We start from the raw sequence: 26,175 nt of genomic DNA on the forward strand, positions 1-26,175 counted from the left end.
GAAGGTTTGTCATTATTGTCTTGGACACGACCATCTTGTAAGAAGCTGTCCAGACTTGTACTGTTCTAACTGCGATGAGTCTGGACACATCGCTCGGAGCTGCAAGGCGGAGAGCTGTGGGGTGTGTCACAAAGGCCCCACCCGCTGTGAGTGTGAGGCAGAAGGAAGCCCCTTGAGTGACGAGATGGGAGAAGGGTGTGAGTGGAGTGGCTGGAGGAGCGGAGCAGGCGGAGGACACAGCTGGTGAATGGAAGGAGAAAAGAGCGCAGGAAGAGACAGAAAATTGCAGAGCAGCAAACAGGATGGAGATGGTGGAAAACACACCCAAGTACGGTGGAAAAGGACAAAGGCAGCAGCGGGCAGCACGGGTCGAGGGCAGAGTCGAGCCATAATACGGCTCGGCTCTCCCTAAAAAATCTGGTGTCCGCGGGGGCAGAGGAAGCGGGAGTGGGGTGCGGGGTAAGTAAGTACTCCAAAGAAAGACGGGGAGTCAGACATCTCGGGGAGCAGGAGGGGGCAAGACAAGGAGAGTTTGCAAGAGGCAGGAGCCTTAAAGGGGCAGCAGGACGGGAGTGGCGAGACAAAGACGCCAGAAGGGAGCAAGATAGGTGCAGATGTGCCATTTTCCCAGAGAGAGAAGAAACGGGAAGCAAAGGCCCGCAGAGGAGATGAGGCCGAAGGGAGCGGCACTACTGGAGAAACCGTGATAGCAGGAAGGGAGATTATGTATCTGACGGGGAGCAGGGACGGGAGTTTACAGAAGAGCTCGAGAGTGAGGAGTCAGAGGGGGACAGAGACATGGGAGTGGGGTGGCATCGTGTGGAAAGGGAAAGGTTCGTGAGGGGCAGAAGGAGGGAGAAAGGGCAGCTCCTCGGCCCAAACCTAATGTAAGGAAGAGGCTGAAACTGCAGGGAAGGTTCAAACAGGAGGTGAAAAAGAGCCGGGGGCTGCAGGAGAAAGCAGCAGCTGGCCGAAAAGTTGGGAAGGAGCATGAGAGGAGGGAAGGGCCGGAGATTAAATGATGGGGGATTATCAGACACACTTCCCTTATTTGGAGCCATGATTACTGATCAGTTTTTAAAGTACAATAGATTAATATATGTTATGGGAGACAAATTAAACTTCAGGTTTTGATGTTAATATGTGGTGGAGGAATGGCTGTGCAGAGCGGCGGAATGTGATACAATGGAATGATCACGATGTTGTAAATGTTTTTAAAGTTCAATAAATAATACATTTTTAAAAAGTGGGTCGCACTCTCGCCCCTGAGTCAGAAGGTTGTGGGTTCAAGTCCTGCTCCAGGGAGTTGAGTACATTAAAAAAAAATCTGGGCTGACACTCCAGTACAGTGCTGAGGGAGTGCTGCACTGTCGGAGGTGTCGTCTTTCGAATGAGACGTTAAACCGAGGCCTCTCAGGTGGACGTAAAAAGATCCCATGGCACTATTTCGAAGAAGAACAGCGGAGATATCCCCGATGTCCTGGCCAATATTTATCCCTCAATCAACATCACTAAAAAAAAACGGATTAGCTGGTCATTATCACATTGCTGTTTGTGGGAGCTTGCTGTGTGCAAATATACTGCCGCGTTTCCCACATTACAACAGGGCCTATGCTCCAAAAGTGGTTGTGGAAGGCGCTATATAAATGTAAGTCTTTCTTTTCAGTCCTCTGGCATCACGCCTGTAGCCAGAGAGGATTGGGAAATGATGGTCAGGGCCTCCGCTATTTTCTCCCTTCTCTTAACAGCCTGGGATACATTTCATCCGGGCCTGGCGATTTATCTAATTTCAAAGATGCGAAACCCCTTAATACTTCCTCTCTCACTATGTTTATCCCATCTAATATTTCACACACTTCCTCCTTAATACTGTTCCTCAGAATTTTTTCAAAGTTTTTGGGAGCTTGCTGTGCGCACATTGGCTGCCGTGTTTCCTACATTACAACAGTGACTACACTTCAAAAAGTCCTTCATTGGCTGTAAAGCACTTTGGGACAGCCCAAGGTCGTGAAAGGCGCTATACAAGTTTTCTTTAAAAGTAAACAGCATCTTTGTACTTGAACAATGCTCACTGTGGGCCCCAGGTGTGCTGAATGCAGTGGTGCTGTTGAAATGTTTAACAATAGCCGCCTGGTTGGTGAGGGGGCATCTTCTGCGGGAGATCAGCGGAACCCCGGAGAAAGGCTGTAAAGGGCTGGTTCCGCCATTATCCTGCCAATCTGCTGCAGAGGTTCAGGGCCACAATGGGTTTACTCTGCTGCAGAATCCACACTGGGAGCTGACACTCGAGACTCTTACAGTAATTGTCTTCTGCCACAGGGGAATCTGTGCTCGCTGATGGACTCGATAGGTGTCCTGGTTTTAATTTGTACCCTGAACTGAGACATTACCGTCAGCCTGTACGGATGAAGTTTCTGTCTTCAGGAGGCTGGAGGAGATTAGTAAGACATTGATTGGATTGCAGACAGCCTGTCTGTCTGTCCCCTGCTTTCCCCTTTCGTAGTGGCCCTTGTTCGGATGACTCATTATCATGCTTGTGCTCTGTGCATGTTACAGCGTTGAAGGAAATGTCAGATTCAGTTACCTCCCCGCTACCCCCACACATCATGTACATTAACCGTCAGAGCACCAGCCTGACTGGGAGCTCGGAGGACAAGCCGAGGCACACTGCAAAACCCACAAGCTGTGGGAAACTCCCAACTAAATCTTCATGGAGGCTTGGGGGGAGACCAGCGTATGCCCCGTCATAGCTGTGGGGTTCATGCCTCACACTGTCTGCCTGCAAGGGAGTCCCAGCTCAGTACCTGGAATCTACAGCTCAGAAACAGGCCATTTGGCCCAACTGGTCTATGCCAGCATTTATACTCCAAACCAGCCTCCTCCCATTCGAATGAGTTCTGCCGTCGCTGCCCCCTATCCCTCTATTCTCTTCTCCCTCATGTATGCATTAAGCCTCCCCTTAGATGTGTCAATGCTCTATGCTTTAACCAACACTGTGGAATGAAATGTCTCCACACCTTGTGGCAGGTGCAGGATAGTCCCAGCTCATGTGGGGGTTCCTAGTTCGCACCTTGAATTATCTGAGGGAGAGCCCCACTCATTCACAGGCTCTGGGCATCGCTGGCAAGGCCAGTATTTATTGCCCATCGCTAATTGTCACTAGTCACTGGTACTAGCTTTTTATTCCAGATTAACTTATTAACTGAATTTAAATTCTCCAGCTGCCGTGGTGGGACTTGAACTCATGTCTCACAGATTTACTAGTGCAGTGACATACCCATGATGCTACCGGTCCCTATAATGTAATCAGTAAGAAGCGAAGCTCTTACAAATAACTTTGCAACTTCTCACTCTGTTAGTTCATTGATTCACTGTGGTGTGAACAATGTTGTCCACTTGAGCCATGAGGTATGTGCTTCCTGCACTTTCTCTCATGAGTGTCTGGCTCCATACCTTGAACAGTAATGGGTTGGCATCACGCTGAATGATTCTGAAGTAACATAAATATTTCATTAATGGGTTCAGTAATTTATGCAGTATTTTATTACAGCGCTAACCGCTTGGCACTATCGTTCAATACTTACAGAATCACTAAAATGTGCGTCCAGTGAGACTCGAGAGCCACCTCAAGTGGATATGGCCATAAAAAACAGCTAATGACAAGAGGTATATGGGGCTAAATTTGGTTGATTTGCGCCTCCCGTTAGCGCCCTAATGGGGGGCGCAAATCAACTTGCGCCTGGGCGCGGCGCCGCTATCGCCTCCCGCGAAATTCAGCAGGAGGTTAGCGGCGGCACTAACTGTTAGCGCCGCGGGCGATGACGTCATCGCCATGCGCAGCACCCCGCTCGCGCCCCGGCTGTAATATTGGGTGGCGCCCCCTGACTTACCGCCAGACGCTATGTCCACCGAGGTCAGGGGGGCCTACCTGCGGCCGGGGTGGCGCTAGTTAAAGGGGAGGTGGCGGGCGGCCATTTTTGTTGCTGGCCGCCTGCCAGCACCTGCCCCTATTGCTGTCCCCGGCCCCCGTGAAGCACCCCCCCCCCCCCCCCGCAGGGTGCCGGCTGCTCTCCATGAGCCTGGCACTCCTCTTGAGTGCCGGGTTCGTTTGCCGGCACTCCCGACCCCTGGTGGCCCAGCTGGGCGCTGGGACGCGCTACGCCAGGCCCCTCCCCTTTAATAAGGGGAGGAAGGTCTGCAGTACCGTGCCGCGATATTGGCTCGCAGCGCCCCAAGAGGGATGCGGGACGCTTCCAGTAGCGCCCCTCCTCCCTCTCGGGGTGCTACCTGGGTAAAAAAGCAACGGGGGCGGTAACTTTTTCGGGGCGCAAAGGGGGCGCTACCCAATTTTTACCCCATAGAATATAAAAATCAAGATGTAATGGTGAATCGATATAAAACCTTGTTCAGTCCACAGTTGCAGTGCTGAGTGCAGTTTTGGGCTCCACGCTATAGGAGGGATGTCGAGAGGGATTCTCGAGGAAGCTGCCTGCTGTGGAAATACAAATACAAGGAAAGACTTGAGAAAGTGGAGCTGCTTTCAGTGGAACGAAGGAGATTAGGGGACAAACGCCCAGCAATGCAATCAAATGATAGACGCTTCCCTCCCAGTCCTGGGTTATGTCTGGAGAGAGTATTCTGAGTGGCCGGTGGTAATGATGAGAATATTTTGAAGTAATAATTAAGAATATCTTACTACATTATGCTTTACTACAACTTTACTTCTCGGGTACTGGTGCTCACAAGCTAAGTGGCTGAAATTCCACTGGGGCACACCGACATTCCATCAAACAGAGGGGCCCAACCTGAGGCCCCTTCATTCACCCACTGTCGGTGTCAGAGACTGGGGCGGGCAGAACGCAGGAACACCCTGCAGGGGCAGCCCTTACAGCTATACCCACAATTCCTCTTTGCTGCGCATTGTCCATTTCTGCTTAGTATCAGCTGTGGCTCAGTGGGTTGCACTCTCTAGGTGGGAGGGGCTAAGAGTGAGCCAGGTGTTACTGGTTGCCTGATTGCAGCTGGGAGTTGGAGGGAGTTTTGTAAAAAGTTGGTGGTGGGTTTTGGGGTTTGGTTTTCAGGTTTTAGGGCCTTTTGGGCCCACAAAAACAGCCAGATGGCTGCTGAGGGGTCCGGAGTGCCGGGCCCCTCAGAGGACAGTGTTCCCGAGAGGAATTTAATTAGGGAAGAAACTGTGGTGGGAAAGGAAAAAAAAAGGCCCAAAGATTTGGGCCGGGACCTCAGGAGGTTTGGTAAAGAAAACACGGTGGTAGTGCAGTGTGAAGATAAGAAGATTCGAGCCTGGGATATTATCCAGGCGGTTCATGAGGACTGTGGTGAGGGAAGCTGCTTTGCCTGCCGACCTAAGCCAAATGTGGGATTCGAGGTGACGGTCAGTGGTCGTGAGGAGGTGGAAAGACTGTTACTCAGTCTGAAAGTTGGTGAGAAATTCTTGGAGGTGACTCTGCTATATTCAGAGGAGGTGGTGGTTTCATTTTTAAACTTGCCAGTTTACATTGAGGACGAAGTACTAAGCAAGAAGTTGGAGTCGTGGGACATAAAAATCTGTTCTGCAATAAAGAGGAGGTATTATCCGGGAACACGGGTAGCAGACGGAACCTGGTATGTAAAGGTGCGGTTCCCAGAGGGGGTGAGGTCATTGCCGTACAGTATGAAGTTTGAGACACTGGAAGGAGTGCAGTACTTTCGTGTGCTGCATGATAACCAAGTAAAGGTGTGCTATTATTGTCTTGGACATGACCATCTCGTAAGAAGCTGTCCAGACCTGTATTGTTACAATTGCGGTGAGTCGGGACACATTGCTCGGAGGAGAGCTGTGGGGTGTGTCGTAAAGGCCCCACCCGCTGTGAGTGTGTGGCAGAAGGGAGCGATATGAGTGATGAGGAGATGGGAGAAGGAGCAGGAGATGAGTGTGGAACGGCCGGAGGAGCGGTGCAGTCGGAGGACACAGCCGGTAAAATGAAGGAGAAAGGAGCACAGGAAGAGGCAGGATGGCAGAGCGGAGAATGAGATGGAGATGACGGAAAACACGCCGAGTGCTGTGGAGGGGAACAAAGACAGCAGCAGGCAGCGAGGGTCGCGTGCAGACTTGAGCCTTAGTGCAGTTCGGCTCCCCCCGGGGAGTCTGGTGTCTGCGGGGGGAGAGGAGGCGGGAGCGGGGTGTGTGGTGGATGTGGGTGCTCCGGGGAGAGACGGGGAGTCGGATATCTTGGTGAGCGGGAGGGGGCAGGATGGGGAGAGGGTGCAAGAGGCAGGAGCCTTAAAGGGACAGCAGGATGGGATCGGCGAGATAGAGACATCAGAAGGGAACAATTTAGGTGCGCCATTGTCCCATGGAGTGAGGGAACAGGGTGCAAGGGTCAGAGGTGGAGATGTGGTGGAAGGGAGCGGCACAGTGGGAGAAACTGCGATAGCAGGAAGACTGTCTGCGGGAGATGAAGTATCTGACGGGGAGCAGGATTATGTATCTGACGGGGAGCAGGCACAGGGGGTTGCAGAAGAGCTTGAGTGTGAGGAATTAGAGGGGGACAGAGACATGGAAGTCGGGGGTGGGGTGGCATCATGTGGAAAGGGAAAGGTTAGTGAGGGGCAGAAGGAGGGAGAAAGGGCAGCTCCTGGGTCCAAACTTAATGCAAGGAAGAGGCTAAAACAGCAGGGAGGGGTCAAACAGGAGGTGAAAAAGAGCCGGAGGCGGCAAGAAAAAGCAACAGCTGCCCGAAAAGTTGAGAAGGAGCATGAGAGGAGGGAGGAGCCAGAGATTAAATGATGGGGAGATTATCGGGCATACTTCCCTTCTTTGGAGCCATGATTACATTGGTCTCGATTAATGTGAACGGACTGAGGGGTGAGAAGAAATTGCAGCAGTTGTTGCAGGGTTTTAAAGGTTCGGACTTGTGTCTGCAAGAAACCTTTTGGGATGAGGATATTCTAGAAAGAGTTCAGAAGGTTTGGAAGGGAGAGGTGTTTGCAAGTTGTGCAAACAATAACCGTAGAGGGGTGGCTGTTTTGGTGAGTCCGTCCATAGAAGAGAACGTTGCCTTGGTGGACAAGGACACTGAGGGGAGATTTTTACGGCTAAGGTAAAAATGGAGGGATTTAATTGCGATCTCTTTAATATCTATGCACCGAACGACCATTGCAAGCGTCGTGAGTTTTTTCGGGGGTTATTCACTGAAGCGGCAGAGGTGGAAAATCCTTGTATAGTGGGGGATTTTAATGTATTTTTATCTCGGATGGACATTTCAGCCCAGATGACCTTTAAAGAGGATAACTCCAGAGGGATGATTGTAAAAATGATGGCAAATTTAAATTTGAGAGACTTATGGAGGGACCAGAACCCCATAAAAAGGGAGTTCTCCAGAGCAGGTTGGGTGGGTGATGTTTTAAAACAGAGCCGAATAGATTTTGTGTTAATGCAGGAAGGGTTAAGTTCGGAGGTGATGGAGATTTATTATAAAAAAGTATTTTTTAGTGATCACTCGGCTTTGGTTCTTAGAATTAGGAACAGCAGCGTAAGATCGGTTCAGGGGTGTGGATTTTAAACAATCAATACCTGAAAGAAATTGCATATAAAGAAGGGATTATAAATATAATAAAGAATGCTCGGAAGGAACCTTTGTTCTTGAAAGAAAGAAGAGTTTGGTGGGACAATTTCAAATATGAGGTAAAAGTTTTTTCGGTACGTTATGGGAAAAAGAGAGCGGCAGCTAACCGGCATCGAGAAGAGAATATAAACAAAAGGTTTACGGATGTCTGTAAAGCAGTTGACGGAGGGGATAAGGGAGCTGAGACTAAGTTCCGGGTGCTAAAGGAAGAGTAGGAATTATTGCAAGCTGAAAAATGCAAGGGGGCCTATTATGTCCGTGAATGATTGAGACACGGACAGCAGAGTTAAACAAAACACGTCTTTACTGGTGGAAGTCAATAGTGAAACTAAAAACAACAGAGGCTCACTAGCGCCTTTTATACAGGGGTGGTCGCTGCTGGTACTGCAGTCTGAGACCAGTTATTCTCTTAAAGGTACATACACAACAATTCCTCCCCTTTTAGATAAACAGTACATAACATTCATTTAACAACTAAATGATAACTAATTACAATCACAATTACTGTTGCAAGATACATTGGTTAAGTTTAAGCAATTATATGTTCAGTCTTTGAGGAGGCTTCCTGATTCTGTCTGGATAACGCCTCTTTGGGGTATCAGGTTCTTCTGGCAATGTTGAGTCGGGATCAATGTCGTTGTTTGGTTCATCTGCTTCCAATATTACCGGTTCTGCGGTAGTTGCAATTGGAACGTCGATTTCATTGCCAGGTGTATCAGATCGTGGTGTGGAGTTGACGTTTTCCAGTGACTCTAGAATCTGGTCAGCATGGCGTCTTACAATGCTCTCCCCAACGTCCATGGTATACATGAGAGGTCCTTGTCGTGTACAAATCGTTCCTGGCTGCCATTTCTCAGTGCGGTAGTCCTGGGCCAAAACTGGTTGACCTATCTTAAAACTCCTGGTCGGCCTTTCATTCATATTCTGAAACTGCCTGTTCTCCACATCTCTTCGGACGTTTGGCTTAACCAAATCCAAGCGGCATCGTAGTCTTCGATTGAAGAACATCATGGCTGGAGTTTGGTTGGTAACTGCATGTGTCGCATTCCGGTAGGCAAACAAGAAGTTGTCCACCTTGTGTTGTAGGGGTATATCTTCATTACACATTGCCTTGATAGCCTTCTTGAATGTTTGGACAAACCTCTCGGCCAATCCATTAGTGGCTGGATGATATGGGGCAGATGTGTAATGCTTAACACCATTGTTCTTTAAGAACCTCCGGAACTCTTCAGACACAAACTGTGGTCCATTGTCAGAGCAAATCTGTTCAGGCAGCCCATTTCTGGCGAATATGGTTCGTAAAACTGTGATAGTTTTTTCCGTGGTGGTTGAGGACATTTTTATTACCTCTGGCCACTTTGAATGTGCATCCACCGCAATTAAAAACACCGAGTCCATGAAGGGACCAGCAAAATCAATGTGCACCCTTTGCCATGGAGATGAGGGCCACTCCCATGGATGCAGAGGAGCTTGTGGTGGGGCGTTTTGGACTTTCTGGCATCCTGCACAGCTCTTGGTCATCTCTTCGATTTCTCTATCGATTCCCGGCCACCACACAAACGCTCTGGCTAAGTTCTTAATTTTTACCCCACCCAGATGACCCTCATGAAGCTCATTGAGCACTCTATCCGTCAACTTAGGTGGAATTACTACTCTGGATCCACACATCAAGGTTCCTCTGCACACTGACAGCTGTTCTCTTCTCGGCGAGAATGCTGGCAGCAGTGGTTCGCCATGTGCTGGCCATCCCATCACCGTTAAATCATAGACCCGTGATAGTGTCGGGTCATTCCGTGCTTCCTTTTCTATGTTTGCATTCGTCACAGGGAGACATTCGACTATGGTCGAGTGGAATAACTCCATTGGATCCACTGCAAGGTCTTCTTCTTCCACCGTCGGCAACGATAGGCGTGACAATCCATCAGCATTTCCATGCTGTTTAGTTCCTTTGTACTCGATGTCATATTGGTGTGCCCCTAGGAAAAGGGACCATCTCTGCAGCCGTTGTGCTGTCATTATCGGTACGCCCTTCTGAGGGTTGAAAATGGAGACAAGAGGTTGATGATCGGTTAGTAGAGTAAATTTTTGACCGTGCAGGTAGTGATTGAACTTCTTCACCCCCCACACTAGGCTGAGGGCCTCTCTGTCAATCTGGGCGTAGTTACGCTCGGCAGAAGTTAATGAGCGTGACGCAAAAGCTATCGGCCTCTCAACCATCAAGGAATTTATGTGACAGTACCGCCCCAATGCCGTAGGGAGACGCATCACACGCCAGTCTGATCGGCAGTGCTGGGTTGTAGTGAGCCAATACTTCCCTTGAAGTGATTAAGTCCTTACTCTTCTGAAAAGCACGCTTACAATCATCGCTCCATTTCCATGCTACCCCCGTTCGTAGCAGGGCGTTCAGTGGGTGCAGAATTGTCGACAAATTCGGCAAAAACTTATGATAGTAATTCACCAATCCGAGGAATGACCTCAGTTGCGACACATTTTCAGGCGCTGGGGCCTTAACAACCGCTTCAATTTTGTCAGGGGACTTATGTAACCCCTCTTCATCAATCACGTGGCCACAATACGATATCTGTTTCTTTAAAAATTCGCACTTGGGGCGGTTGGCTCGCAGCCCATGTTCCCGTAGTCTAGTGAGCACCTGTTCTAGGTTGTTAAGGTGTTCACTGTCATCTTCACCCGTCACAAGGATGTCGTCCAAGTAACACTGAGTCCCCGGAATCCCTTGCAGGACTTGTTCCATCACTCTTTGCCATATCGCCGGAGCCGATGCTACTCCGAATACCAATCGATGATACTGGTAAAGACCTTTGTGAGTGTTTATCGTGAGATACTTCCTAGAGGACTCTTCAACCTCCATCTGCAAATATGCTTGCGCTAGGTCAATTTTTGTAAAACGCTTCCCTCCAGACAGTGAGGCGAAGATGTCTTCTATCCTTGGAAGAGGATATTGTACTGTGTGAAGGACTGGGTTCACCGTCACCTTGAAATCCCCACAGATGCGAATCTTCCTTGGCTCCCTGGACTTACTGCTTAACGTTTTCTTCATGACAGGAACGATGGGTGTCGCCCACTCGCTCCAGTCGACCTTAGACAACACGCCCGCCTTCTCCAGATTCTCCAGCTCTGCCTCGACGGCTGGGCGAATTGCATATGGTACCGGTCTTGCTTTGAAAAACTTGGGAACTGCATTCTCTTCTATTTTTATCGAGGCGGTTACGCTTTTAAGCGTGCCCAGTTCTTGTTGAAACACCTCTTTGGCGTTAGTTAAGATTGTTGACAATCGTCCAGGAGTGACGTCTTCATCTTTTTTACCGTCCACCGTCATTGCATGAATGGAGTGCCAATCTAAGTTTATCTTCCTGACCCATTCCCGTCCCAATAACGGTGGTCCACCATTTGGCAGTATGTAGAGATACAATTTCCTTATTTTCTTGCCGTTGTATTCGACAGGCACCCTTATTTTTCCTCTGGGGTATACTTTTTGCCCTGTATACGTCGTCAAGATGATGGATGTCTCTCTCAAGGGTATGTGTGAAAATAGCCGCTCGTAGTCTCGTCGATTCATGGCGGTTAGCGCTGATCCTGTATCCAATTCCATTTTAACTTGGGACCCTGCTATCGTGAGGGTGACCCAAATGGTTCGGTGATCCTCTTTTGCGATTACATTGTGAAGTTTGAGACAGCTTAGTCTCCTGTTCCCGGATTCACTATCGCTCATCTGGTCTTCGGAACTACTGTCCGTCATCTTTTGTACTTTCTTGTACAGTTCCTTAGTAGCCTTTTTGTTGCCGCTGGTCTTCTTCCCAGACCTGCAAACTCGTGCAATGTGTCCCATCTTCCCGCATTGCCTGCATATTTTGTGTTTGGACCAGCAGTCCTTCTGGTCATGGTTAGTTCTGCCGCAGCGATAACATTTTGCAAATCCCCGTGTCATTTCGTGGGTGCCGTATTCCTGTGGTTTTTGTTGTATTTCTGCAGCTCCCCTGGCTGATGCTTCATACGATACTGCCACGCTGAAAGCCTTATCTAGCGTCAGCTCTTTCTCTGAGAGTAACTTCTGTGTTCCTTCACTCAGGAGTCCACAGACAAATTTGTCCCGTAGGGTATCTGCCAGTCCTGCTCCGAACTGGCAGTGCTTTGATAGCTTGCGTAGTTCCGTAAGATACTCAGCATTGCTCTCATCTTTGTGCTGAGTTCTCCTGTGGAATTTAAATCTTTCTGCTATCAACAGCGGTGCAGGGTTTAGGTGTTCCTGTAGGACAGCAACAATTTCGTTAAAACTCTTCGCCTTCAGTTTGGCTGGAGTAATCAGGTCCCGCAATAGGCCGTACGTTCTAGCGGCCATTAAGTTTAACAATATCGATGCCTTTTTCTCCTCCGCTATTTCGTTTGCCTCGAAATATACCTCGACTCTTTCCACATACGTGGTCCAGTCCTCTATTGTACTATCAAAAGCAGTGATACAGCCAGTCTTCGGCATCTTGCAAATCTAAAATGGCGCCTCCCACGCTTTGCCTTCTTCCCCGCTGTTGTTAGCGCTGCTTTCCACAGTTTCTTGCACGTTTAATAATATATTTTTTTAAAATTATTTTCCCGTTGTGGAACAACCCTGTGGGACTCTTGCCTCCCTCTTCGCGGGTCTATACGCAGCCCGGCTTCGTAGCACCGGCCGCGCCCTGTGTGCTCCACCCTCTCTCTCTCTTCTTCCCGACAACGCTGCTCGGCCCCGTTGCAAACCACCCGCTCGAGTTCGCGACCGCCGCAGCCCAGGAAGGATCAGTGCACTACCTGCCACCAGCCCGATTCGCTGAAGCACCGTCGACAGGAACCAGGCCCCGCATCCGACAGCTTCTCCAGCAATCTTCAACTCTGCAACACAGGGCGGATGCCCACGGTTGACGCCCGTTTCTACTGCCTCTTACTTTCTTTTCTTTCTGGCCTCGACCTCTGCTCACTTCGCTGTAGGAATGGATCCCAGGAGGTGGTGCAGACTGTAGGTAGGTTCGTATCTGCTCGTCGCCAGTATTATGTCCGTGATTGATTGAGACACGGACAGCAGAGTTAAACAAAACACGTCTTTACTGGTGGAAGTCAATAGTGAAACTAAAAACAACAGAGGCTCACTAGCGCCTTTTATACAAGGGTGGTTACTGCCGTCTGAGACCAGTTATTCTCTTAAAGGTACATACACAACAGGGCCATTCTCCGTGCAAAGGCTAGAGATGCATTGGAGGGCGAAAGATACACTAGATATTTTCTAGAGCAAGAGAATCTGCGACAGAGATTATCGTTAATTGAAGAGTTGAAGGTTGGGGAGAAGATCATTCATGAAAGTGGGGAGATTTTAGAGGCAGCTAGCAGCTTTTATCAAGAGTTATATACAAAAGAAGACATTTCCAATTTGGCGATGGAGAAGGTTACTGCTTTTGTTGAAGAGGGTTTAAAGGTGGATGAGGGAAGCATGTGTGACAAAGAAGTAGGATTAGCGGAAATAAAAGTAGCAATAAGTGGAATGAAGGGGGGGGGGGAAAGCCCAGGGTCCGATGGACTAAGTGCAGAATTTTATGAAGAATTTTTCGAGATTTTATGTCCATTGATCTTAGAAGTTTTTAAGGAAATTAAAATTGAGGGAAACCTGGCCCCATCTATGAGGAGAGGTATCATAAGTTTAGCTTATATAAAAATAAAGGGGATAGACGGGATCTGAAGAATTGGAGGCCCATCACATTATTAAATGTGGATTAACATAGAAACATAGAAGATAGGAGCAGGAGTAGGCCATTCGGCCCTTTGAGCCTGCTCCGCCATTCAGTGAGATCATGGCTGATCATCCAAATTCAGTCCCCTGTCCCTGCCTTCTCTCCATATCCCTTGATCCCTTTAGCTTTAAGAAATATATCCAACTCCTTCTTGAATATATTTAATGAACTGGCCTCCACCGCCCTCTGTGGCAGAGAATTCCACAGATTCACCACTCTCTGGGTGAAGAAATTCCTCCTCATTTCAGTCCTAAATGGCTTACCCCTTATCCTTAGACTATGACCCCTGGTTCTGGACTCCCCGGCCATCAGAAACATCCTTCCTGCATCTAGTCTGTCCAGGCCTGACAGAATTTTATAGGTTTCGATGAGATCCCCTCTCAATCTTCTAAACTCCAGTGAGTATAAGCCCAATCGACACAATCTCTCCTCATATGTCATTCCTGCCATCCCAGGTATCAGCCTGGTGAATCTTCGCTGCACTCCTTCCATGGCAAGAATGTCCTTCCTCAGGTAAGGCGACCAAAACTGCACACAATACTCAAGGTGCGGTCTCACCAAGGCCCTGTACAACTGTAGCAAGACATCCTTGTTCCTGTACTTGAACCCTCTTGCTACGAAGGCCAACATACCATTTGCCTTCTTAACCGCCTGCTGCACCTGCATGCTTACCTTCAGCGACTGGTGCACAAGAACACCCAGGTCTCTTTGCACTTCCCCTTCTCCCAATCTATTGCCATTCAAATAATAATCTGCCTTCCTGTTTTTGCCACCAAAGTGGATAACCTCACATTTATCCACATTATAGTGCATTTGCCATGTTTCTGCCCAATCACCCAACCTGTCCAAATCGTACTGGAGTTTCACGACATCCTCCTCACAGCATACCCTCCCACCCAGCTTTGTGTCGTCTGCAAATTTGGAGATATTACATCCAATTCCCTCGTCCAGATCATTAATATATATTGTGAACAGCTGGGGTCCTAGGACCGATCCTTGCGGTACCCCACTAGTCACTGCCTGCCACTCGGAAAACGACCCATTTATTCCAACTCTTTGCTTTCTGTCCGCCAACCAGTTCTCTATCCAAGTGAATACCTTGCCCCCAATCCCATGTGCCTTAATTTTGCACGCTAATCTCTTATGTGGGACCTTATCGAAAGCCTTCTGAAAGTCCAAATACACCACATCCACTGGTTCTCCCTTATCTATTTTACCAGTTACATCCTCAAAAAATTCCAGTAGATTAGTCAAGCATGATTTACCTTTTGTAAATCCATGTTGACTTCGTCCGATCCTGTCACTGCTTTCCAAGATTATAAGATCTTGGCGAGGGTTATCGTTTGAAGGAGGTGTTACCGGAGATAGTTTGGCCCTCTCAGTCCTATGGAGCCATAGGCTGGGACATCACAGACTCTGGTCTCAATCCGAGATGCGATAGAGCTCATGGAAGAGAGTGGGAGGGAGGCTTATGTATTAAAGATTGATCAAGAGAATGCCTTTGATAGGGTCTCTCATGAGTTTTTATTGAAGGTTTTGGAAGCATTTGGTTTCAAGGAAAATTTCATTCAGTGGATAAGGATTTTTTATTCAAACATATTTAGCTGCGTTAAATGTAATCCAAGTATTTTCCGATACAGTGATCAGTGAGACAAGGTTGTCCCCTGTCCCCATTGTTGTACACATTGGTAGCAGATCCATTAGGTTACATGATGCGAAAGAAACAAGGTGTAGTTGGGATTGTGGTCCCCAGTTCTGGGCTGGTGTCAGTGATACACCAATATGCAGATGACACAACCTTAACATTGAGAAATGGGGAGTCAGTGAGGAAAGCTATGGAGGTAGTGGAGGAATATTGTAGAGCTTCAGGAGCCAGAGTGAATTATAGTAAGTCCCAATGCCTGGTTGCAGGGAGGGGTAGGGGGGAATGGTAGGGGGAATGTCCCTTTAAGGTGGTGGAGGTTTTGGAAGTTCTGGGGGTGCATATGGGGTGCAAGAAAGACACGGATGAAGTGGATCGATTAAATTGGGAACCGTAGGTTATGAAAATTAAAAAGATTTTGGGAAGATGGGAAAGAAGGTGGTTGAAAGTGCAAGGAAGAGCGACAGAGGTGTCTGCTCTCCTGCTATCTAAGCTATGGTATTTATTGACATAAGAGAACATAAGAAGTAGGAGCAGGAGTAGGCCATACGGCCCCTCGGGCCTGCTCCGCCATTCAATAGGATCATGGCTGATCTGAATCTAGACTCACGTCCACTTCCCTGCCCTCTCCCCGTAACCCCTAATTCCCTTATCTGCTAGGAAAATGTCTATCTCCATTTTAAATTTATTTAATGTTGCAGCTTCCACAGCTTTCTGGGGTAGCAAATTCCATAGATTTACTGCCCTCTGAGTGAAGAAGTTTCTCCTCATCTCAGTTTTGAAAGGGCAGCCCCTTATTCTTAGATTATGCCCCCTAGTTCTAGTCTCACCCATCAGTGGAAACATCCTCCCCGCATCCACCCGATCAAGCCCCCTCACAATCTTATATGTTTCGATAAGATCGCCTCTCATTCTTCTGACCTCCAATCAGTAGAGTCCCAACCTACTCAACCTTCCCTCATACGTCAACCCCCTCACCTCTGGAATCAACCGAGTGAACCTTCTCTGAACGGTGGAGGATACTCCTCAGTGGGCAGAAAAGTCCATCCGAGAGGCTTGTGTGAGGTTTTTATGGGAAGGGAGACCAGCCTTGGTGGCATACAATACCATCATTGGATGGAGAAATCAGGGAGGACTCAATTTTCCAGATATTGATTTGAAGAACAAATCCTTTAGAATCAAATGGGTGAAGCGATTTCTTCAGAAGTCAAATACAAGTTTTTGGAAGAGTTGTTTTGAGCATTTTTTTAAACGAAGTGGGATAGGAGGGCAGGGGATATTGTATATGGAATACAATAATATGTTTTTGAAATCGATTAAGCTTCTCCCTAGGTTTTATAAGGGGGTTGTAGAGACTTGGGCCCAATTTTTAAAAAGTGTGCAGTTTATGCCCAAGGGGGCTGAGGAATTTTTAGAACAGCCCTTATTTTTGAACAGGTGGGTCAACATCGAAGGAGAGGTTTTATTTAATCAAGCTTTTATAAAAGCTGGGATTATATCTGTGAAAGATGTATTATACGAGGTAATTCCAGGTTGGTTGCCGGAAGCGATAGTGAGGGACATGGTGTGGGAGGAGGATCAGGAGGTAGAAGGAAAAGCAATAGGAATCATGTATGAGAAGATTGTGAGGGCAATGCCACAGGATTGGATGGAAGAAATAAATGTGGAAATCTCCAAAGGAAGTAAAATGCGTCCTGATTTTCCAAGCTTTGTACTGGAGAAAGGGGGAGAGTTGGTCCAATTTGACAACTGTAATACTCGAGATTTCTATGAGGTATTCAGAGAATGGAGATTCAAGACACCTGCTGGTCAGGAGTTTTGGCAGAGTATATACCCACAGCTGGACTTCAACAGGATTTGGAAGGGAGTGTGGGCAAATTTTAAATGCCCAGAATGGATTGAACTGGATTTCAAATTGGCTCATAACCGGATTTTTACCATGACGGTCTTGTGCAAGATTGGACGAGTGGAGGCGGCAACTTGCCCAATGTGTGGGACACGGGATGAGACTCTGTCCCATTTACTGGTGTTATGTCCGCAGTTAAATGACTTTAAGTACTATGTTCGACAGTTGTGTGAAGCTTTTTTGCTGGGTGGGGACCGAAGAGCGAGAATGGGAATCCCGTGGGACTCAATTTTGAGATGGGGTTTGCAGGAGAGTCTGCCCGAGTCTAGCGGAGCGGTAATTAATTTAATGTTCAGTTTGGCTAGATTCGTGATTGTGCAAAGAAGGAATGCTCTGTTTTTTAAGGGGAGGAGAATCAATCTAAAAGAGTATTTTAAATATAAGCTAAAAGATCATTATAAGGCTCTGTGGATGTTTTATTCAGAAAGGAATTTAAGGACAGTATTTTACAACCAATTTTTAAAGTACAATCGATTAATATATGTTACAGGTGACAAATTAAACTTCAGGTTTTGATGTTAAAATGTGGTGGCGGAATGGCTGTGCAGAGCGGTGGAATTGATTTGTATCACACAATGTAATGATCACGATGTTGTAAATGTTCTTAATGTTCAATAAAGTATAATATAAAAAAAAAGTGGTCAGCACCATTGCCTCGGCGTCAGAAAGTTGTGGGTTCAAGTCCCCCGCCAGGGACTTGAGCACAAAAATCTAGGCTGACACTCCAGTGCAGTGCAGAGGGAGCGCTGCACTGTCGGAGGGGCAGTACTGAGGGAGCGCTGCACTGTCGGAGGGGCAGTACTGAGGGAGCGCTGCACTGTACAAGGGGCAGTACTGAGGGAGCGCTGCACTGTCGGAGGGGCAGTACTGAGGGAGCGCTGCACTGTCGGAGGGGCAGTACTGAGGGAGCGCTGCACTGTCGGAGGGGCAGTACTGAGGGAGCGCTGCACTGTCGGAGGGGCAGTACTGAGGGAGCGCTGCACTGTCGGAGGGGCAGTACTGAGGGAGTGCTGCACTGTCGGAGGGGCAGTACTGAGGGAGCGCTGCACTGTCGGAGGGGCAGTACTGAGGGAGCGCTGCACTGTCGGAGGGGCAGTACTGAGGGAGTGCTGCACTGTCGGAGGGGCAGTACTGAGGGAGCGCTGCACTGTTGGAGGAGCAGTACTGAGGGAGTGCTGCACTGTCGGAGGGGCAGTACTGAGGGAGCGCTGCACTGTCGGAGGGGCAGTACTGAGGGAGCGCTGCACTGTCGGAGGGGCAGTACTGAGGGAGTGCTGCACCGTCGGAGGGGCAGTACTGAGGGAGCGCTGCACTGTCGGAGGAGCCGTCTTTTGCATGAGACGTTAAGCTGAGGCCCCGTTTGCTCTCTCAGGTGGACGCAAAAGATCCCATGGCATATTTCGAAGAAGAGCAGTGGAGTTGCTGTTGGCCAATATTTATCCCTCAACCAACAGCACTAAAAACCAGATTAGCTGGTGGTTATCACATTGCTGTTTGTGGGAGCTTGCTGTGCGCAAATTGTCTGCTGCGTTTCCTACATTATAACAGCGGCTACACTTCAAAAAGTACTTCATTGGCTGTAAAGTGCTTTGGGACATCCTGAGGTCGTGAAAGGCGCTATAGAAATGCAAGTTTTTCTTCAAGGGTGTCCTTGTGCACCAGTCGCTGAAGGTAAGCATGCAGGTGCAGCAGGCGGTTAAGAAGGCAAATGGTATGTTGGCCTTCGTAGCGAGAGGGTTCGAGTACAGGAACAAGGATGTCTTGCTGCAGTTGTACAGGGCCTTGGTGAGACCGCACCTTGAGTATTGTGTGCGGTTTTGATCGCCTTACCTGAGGAAGGATGTTCTTGCCATGGAGGGAGTGCAGCAAAGATTCACCAGACTGATACCTGGGATGGCAGGAATGACATATGAGGAGAGATTGGGTCGATTGGGCTTGTACTCGCTGGAGTTTAGAAGAATGAGAGGGGATCTCATTGAAACTTATAAAATTCTAACAGGACTAGACAGACTAGATGCAGGAAGGATGTTCCCGATGGCGGGGAGTCCAGAACCAGGGGTCACAGTCTAAGGATAAGTGGTAAGCCATTTAGGACAGAGATGAGGAGGAATTTCTTCACCCAGAGAGTGGTGAACCTGTGGAATTCTCTACCACAGAAGGCAGTTGAGGCCAATTCATTAAATATATTCAAGAAGGAGTTGGATATATTTCTTAAGGCTAAAGGGATCAAGGGATATGGGGAGAAAGCAGGGACAGGGTACTGAATTTGGATGATCAGCCATGATCTCATTGAATGGCGGAGCAGGCTCGAGGGGCCGAATGGCCTACTCCTGCTCCTATCTTCTATGTTTCTTATTGAACTGTCCATGCTGGGTGAATTGTGTGGACCAGACCCTGATACAGCAGCTCTGTGGTCTACCCCTCACACAGATGATGAACATGCTGAGTGATTGCCCAGCAGCAGGGGCCTGGAAAGAGAACATCCTTGCGGAGCAAGCAATAATCAGGGTACATCTGTGGCCCCTGGTTTTCCACCCGTGGTGCCCCTGGCATTACAGCCCCTAAATAAACCTAATTACAACACTGGGGTGCAAGGTGAAAGTCGATCCTTGTGTGTCTGTGAAGGTGTGCCATGGTTTGCGGAGCACAGTCTGTGCACTTTCGGCTACACAGACACACACACACACACACACACACACACAGACACAGACACACTCTCACAAACAAACACACACACAGACGCTCACACACACTCACACAATTACATGCAGACACACACACACAGACACAAACACACACAGACACACTCACAAACACACACATTCACACAGACACTCACACTCACTCACACACACACTCTCTCTCACACATACACACACACACTCACTCACTCACTCTCTCTCACACACACACACTCTCTTTCACACATACACACACACACTCTCACTCACTCACTCTCTCTCACACACACACACACTCACTCACACACACTCACTGTCACACACTCACACTCGCTGTCACACACACACACACACACACACTCACTGTCACACACTCACTCATACACACACACAAACTCACACACACACACAAACTCACACTCACTCACACTCACTCACACTCATACACACTCATACACTCACACACACTCATATATACACACACACACACACTCACTCACTCACTCACTCACTCACACACACACTCACCCACACTCGTACACACACACAAACTCACACACACACACACTCACACACTCACACTCACCCACACTCGTACACACACACACACACACACACTCACTCACTCACTCACTCACTCACACACACACTCACCCACACTCGTACACACACACACACACTCACTCACTCACTCACTCACTCACTCACTCACACACACACTCACCCACACTCGTACACACACACAAACTCACACACACACACACTCACACACTCACACTCACCCACACTCGTACACACACACAAACTCACACACACACAAACTCACACACACACACAAACTCACACTCACTCACACACACAAACTCACACTCACTCACACACACACTCACTCACTCACTCACTCACTCACTCACTCACTCACACACACACTCACCCACACTCGTACACACACACAAACTCACACACACACACACTCACACTCACCCACACTCGTACACACACACACACATGCACGCACGCACGCACACGCACACACTCATATATACACACGCACACGCACACACTCTCACACACTCTCACACACACTCACACTCACTCACTCACTCACACACAAGTGCTATAAGGGCCATGATCAGAAGTGGTGCTAATCTATTGACCGTCTGTGGATCACTCCAGCAGTGTAAACTCTGAATATGCTTGTTTAATATCACAAAGGTCAGTACAGATGAGAGAGACCACTCGCCCCCATCTAGCTTATCTTTTCATAGACACCTAAGCTCCCACTCATCGCAGTATCTAGCTGAATGAAGTGATGCTGTGAATGGGTTTTGAACTTGCATTTTAAAGCCCTCGTTGGATTTTAAACACAGTGCCGTACCGTTTCACCTCTGGGACCACGTTAAAATTATGGCAGCATCTGTGGAGGGAGAAACAGAGCTAACGTTTCAGGTCGGTGACCTTTTGTCAGAATGGCTAGTTCCAGTTCTGATGAAAGGTCACCGACCTGAAACGTTAGCTCTGTTTCTCCCTCCACAGATGCTGCCATAATTTTAATGTGGTCCCAGAGGTGAAACGGTACGGCACTGTGTTTAAAATCCAACGAGGGCTTTAAAATGCAAGTTCAAAACCCATTCACAGCATCACTTCATTCAGCAGATGTTTTCTGTTTTTATATTCAGATATCCAGCATCCACAGTAGTTTGCTTTTGTTAAAGTTATGGCTTCTGTTAATAAAGAAAGACTTTCACGACCACCGACGCCTCAAAGTGCTTTACAGTCACTGTTATAATGTGTCAAAGCTGTCTCTTTTTCGCCCAGTTGCTTAAAGATGGAGTGCTGCTTTGATATATTTCTATGGACAAGTACATCTTCTGGTACCTTGCCTAATGGGTCATTCTTCATGTGCAAGCCTAAGCACTGACGCCAGGAATTTCCTTGGGGGATTCTCCTCGTTGGAAACTTTGGATATCCACAATAACGGGGTTTGAGCAAAGTTACGGCAGCTGAACAGGAGAGCCCCAGAGGAGACGTGGCCAGGACTGGAGAATTTTAGCTATGGGGAAAGATTGGAGAGGCTGGGGTTGTTTTCTTTGAACCAGAGGAGGCTGAGGGGAGATTTAATCGAGGTGTATAAAATTATGAGGGGCCCAGATCGAGTGGATAGGAAGGACCGATTTCCCCTAGCAGAGAGGTCAATAACCAGGGGGCAGAGATTTAAAGTAATTGGTAGAAGGATTAGAGGGGATTTGAGGGGAACATTTTTCACGCAGAGGGTGGTGGGGGTCTGGAACTCACAGCCTGTACTTGGATATACACTTGAAGTGCCGTAACCTTCAGGGCTATGGACCAAGAGCTGGAAAGTGGGATTAGGCTGGAGAGCTATTTTTCGGCTGGCACAGACACGATGGGCCGAATGGCCTCCTTCTGTGCCGTAAATTTCAATGATTGATTCTATTCTATGAGACTTCCGCCATGATTGTGGGCAGGGTATTCATAGCAGCCGGTCGGGCATTCCAGTTGTGCCCCGTTCTGTCCTTGCCGGATGTCCGCACACCTCCAGGGATCAGCAGAGGAAGCCAGGTTAGTTCTTCCCCTCCCTTACCCAGGGACATTGAGATCGACGGTAGTGCCCCCACTGCTGACAGCAGCTCACTCAGCACATACCAACAGTCTGACTCCATCACTCACTTCCTTCACCAACACAGCCACTGGGGAGATGTGGTGAACCTTCTAAGTCTAGTCTTCCTGTTGATTCGGATTTGATTCTTTACCAACAATGTATGACTGAAAATATTTTCCTGAATGATATTTTCCACATGGTCTGGAACATTCCTTCTATTTCCCAGCGCTGTTATCAGTCACTCTGTATAGATAGGTATGCATAGCCACATACTGAGCATATTAACTCGAATAATGGGACCGGCATCTGGACTTTTATACGTCCATGCCCTAATCCAGTCCTCTACCACCTAGAAGGACAAGGGCAGCAGGCGCATGGGAACACCGTCACCTCCAAGTTCCCCTCCAAGTCACACACCATCCTGACTTGGAAGTATATCGCTGTTCCTTCATCGTCGCTGGGTCAAAATCCTGGAACTCCCTCCCTAACAGCACTGTGGGAGTACCTTCACCACACGGACTGCAGCGGTTCAAGAAGGCAGCTCACCACCACCTTCTCAAGGGCAACGAGGGACGGGCAATAAATGCTGGCCTTGCCAGCGACGCCCACATTCCATGAACAAATATTTAAAAAACTCACAGTTTCCAGCCAATTGAAAATGGTGATTTTTACTGTGTGTTGTGTTTTTCTGTTTGTGTTCTCTGTGTACAGGAGCCACTTCTCATGAGAATGGGCCTTAGGCTCAAAGGCCAGCGTTAATACCGTGCCTTTAATCATACTTGTACTTACACTTCCAGGTTGAATATAGCAGCTTGGCTCATTTGATAGAATTCTCACTTCTGAGACAGAATGTTGTGTGTTCAAACCCCATTCCAAGACCTCAGCATGGAATCCAGGCTATCACTCCGGTACCGGGGCGAGGGAGTGCTGAACTGTCGGAGGGGCAGTACTGACGGAGTGCTGCACTGTCGGAGGGGCAGTACTGAGGGAGTGCTGCACTGTCGGAGGGGCAGTACTGAGGGAGCGCTGCACTGTCGGAGGGGCAGTACTGAGGGAGCGCTGCACTGTCGGAGGGGCAGTACTGAGGGAGCGCTGCACTGTCGGAGGGGCAGTACTGAGGGAGCGCTGCACTGTCGGAGGGGCAGTACTGAGGGAGCGCTGCACTGTCGGAGGGGCAGTACTGAGGGAGCGCTGCACTGTCGGAGTGTCAGTACAGAGGGAGCGCTGCACTGTCAGAGGGGCAGTACTGAGGGAGCGCTGCACTGTCGGAGGGGCAGTACTGAGGGAGCGCTGCACTGTCGGAGGGTCAGTACTGAGGGAGCGCTGCACTGTCGGAGGGTCAGTACTGAGGGAGTGCTGCACTGTCGGAGGGGCAGTACTGAGGGAGTGCTGCACTGTCGGAGGGGCAGTACTGAGGGAGCGCTGCACTGTCGGAGGGGCAGTACTGAGGGAGCGCTGCACTGTCGGAGGGGCAGTACTGAGGGAGCGCTGCACTGTCGGAGTGTCAGTACAGAGGGAGCGCTGCACTGTCGGAGTGTCAGTACAGAGGGAGCGCTGCACTGTCGGAGGGGCAGTACTGAGGGAGCGCTGCACTGTCGGAGGGGCAGTACTGAGGGAGCGCTGCACTGTCGGAGGGGCAGTACTGAGGGAGCGCTGCACTGTCGGAGGGGCAGTACTGAGGGAATGCTGCACTGTCGGAGGGGCAGTACTGAGGGAGCGCTGCACTGTCGGAGGGTCAGTACTGAGGGAGCGCTGCAGTGTCGGAGTTTCAGTACTGCTCCTCCACTTCTCCCCTCACCCCCTGTTCCAACCTCTTCCTAGCCCCCACTCCAGCCTTATCATTGTGTAGTTTCTACCCCTTCTTCCTCACCGCCCTCTATTCCATGAGAACTGCCTCAATCCACTTCCCATCCAACTTTTATATCGAATTCTACAGCACGAGAACAGGCCATTCGGCCCAGGCGGTCCATGCTGGTCTTTATCCTCAATACGAGCTTCCTCCCATCTCACTCTTTCAACATACCCTTCTATTCATCTCTCCCTCTTATCTAGCTTCCCTTTAAATGCACCCATCATAGTGGACACAGTTATTTTTTCTTGCCCCGATGCTCGCTGACGTAAATATTTCCAGCTGCTCAGCGTCCCCTTCAAACCTGCTGTCATCACCCCACTCCTCACACAGCCCAATCTGGCTCCTTCAGTCTTCTCCAGCTGCTCAGCGTCCCCTTCAAACCTGCTGTCATCACCCCACTCCTCACACAGCCCAATCTGGCTCCTTCAGTCTTCTCCAGCTGCTCAGCGTCCCCTTCAAACCTGCTGCCATCACCCCACTCCTCACACAGCCCAATCTGGCTCCTTCAGTCTTCTCCAGCTGCTCAGCGCCCCCTTCAAACCTGCTGTCATCACCCCACTCCTCACACAGCCCAATCTGGCTCCTTCAGTCTTCTCCAGCTGCTCAGCGTCCCCTTCAAACCTGCTGTCATCACCCCACTCCTCACACAGCCCAATCTGGCTCCTTCAGTCTTCTCCAGCTGCTCAGCGTCTCCTTCAAACCTGCTGTCATCACCCCACTCCTCACACAGCCCAATCTGGCTCCTTCAGTCTTCTCCAGCTGCTCAGCGTCTCCTTCAAACCTGCTGTCATCACCCCACTCCTCACACAGCCCAATCTGGCTCCTTCAGTCTTCTCCAGCTGCTCAGCGTCCCCTTCAAACCTGCTGTCATCACCCCACTCCTCACACAGCCCAAACTGGCTCCTTCAGTCTTCTCCAGCTGCTCAGCATCTCCAACTTTCATTTCTCCCCCAAGGTCTTTGCTCACCTCTGCCACAACTCCCTGTTTGAACCCCTTCAGTCTGAGCTCTGTCCAAAGCACCGAGACTGCCCTGATCCAAGACTGTGGAGCGACGTTGCCTTCTCGGTGTCGAGCATGCCGTCCACCTCCACTGCCTCTTCTGTATGGGTCACTCCCAAGAGACGACGCTTGAATGGTTCTACTTCTACCTGTCCTGACACAGACCAGCACATCTCCAGCAACTGGCTTCTTCTCCCACAGTCACCTCCGCCAAACCTTCAAAATCAACAGGTTGTAATGTATGAAAGAAAAAGACTTGCATTTCTCCAGCACCTTTCATGACCACCGGACGTCCCAACGCGCTTTACAGCCAATGAAGTACTTTTTGAACTGTAGTCACTGTTGTAATGTAGGAAACACAGCAGCCAATTTGTGCACAGTAAGCTCCCACAAACAGCAATGTGATAATGACCAGATCATCTGTTTTACTGATGTTGACTGAGGGATAAGTATTGGCCAGGACACCGGGGCGAACTCCCCTGCTCTTCTTCAAAATAGCGACATGGGATCTTTTACGTCCACCTGAGAGAGCAGACGGAGCCTCACCTGAAAGACAGCACCTCCGACAGTGCAGCACTCTTTCAGTACTGCACTGGAGTGTCAGCCGAGATTTTTGTGCTCAAGTCTCTGGAATGGGACTTGGGATTATGGGTGTGTTGTTGTCTTACTCGTTGAACAGTGCATTGAGACACTGCACCACTGTGGAACCTGGCTGCATCATTGTGCCCTCTTTGCAGAAGTTCCCTTGAAAACGATCTTAGCAGGTTAAGTTTCAGGAGAGAGCAGCGGCTCCAAGTGGCAGTGCTCTCACTGAGTTGATTTGCACAGCATGCTGAATAATAGAGGTGTTTCTCTCATTTTGGTACATTGTAGGGTTCGAAGCGAATCCTAAGATCGAATGAATACCTTCTCCCACCAGGTGGCCTGATGGAGACCGACTTAGAGCTCACCTTTTCCTTGCAGGTATCTATTACACGCAGGCACTTTGGCACTTTGTGTTTTCAAAGAATATTTTCTACTTCACTCTGCTGAAAGAGTAAACGATGAGGTATCCACTTCTCTGCAAGTGTGTGTCCCT

General features: G+C 49.0%; 1 protein-coding gene across 6 annotated transcripts in view; it reads left to right on the top strand.

The window, feature by feature from the left end:
- The window catches only part of LOC147113203 (phosphofurin acidic cluster sorting protein 1-like), a 795,587-nt gene that overhangs the window by 321,601 nt on the left and 447,811 nt on the right, over positions 1 to 26,175 (top strand). For all 6 annotated transcript variants that reach the window (XM_085998126.1, XM_085998127.1, XM_085998132.1 and 3 more), the window contains exon 3: positions 25,971 to 26,060. In XM_085998126.1, coding sequence (XP_085854252.1) covers positions 25,971 to 26,060 — 90 coding nt within the window. The remainder of the gene's footprint in view (positions 1 to 25,970; positions 26,061 to 26,175) is intronic.

Source organism: Somniosus microcephalus, chromosome 9 (genome assembly GCF_052327205.1).
Source record: "Somniosus microcephalus isolate GS21.2 chromosome 9, FLI_Smic_1.0, whole genome shotgun sequence".
Classification (NCBI taxonomy): Eukaryota; Metazoa; Chordata; class Chondrichthyes; order Squaliformes; family Somniosidae; genus Somniosus; species Somniosus microcephalus.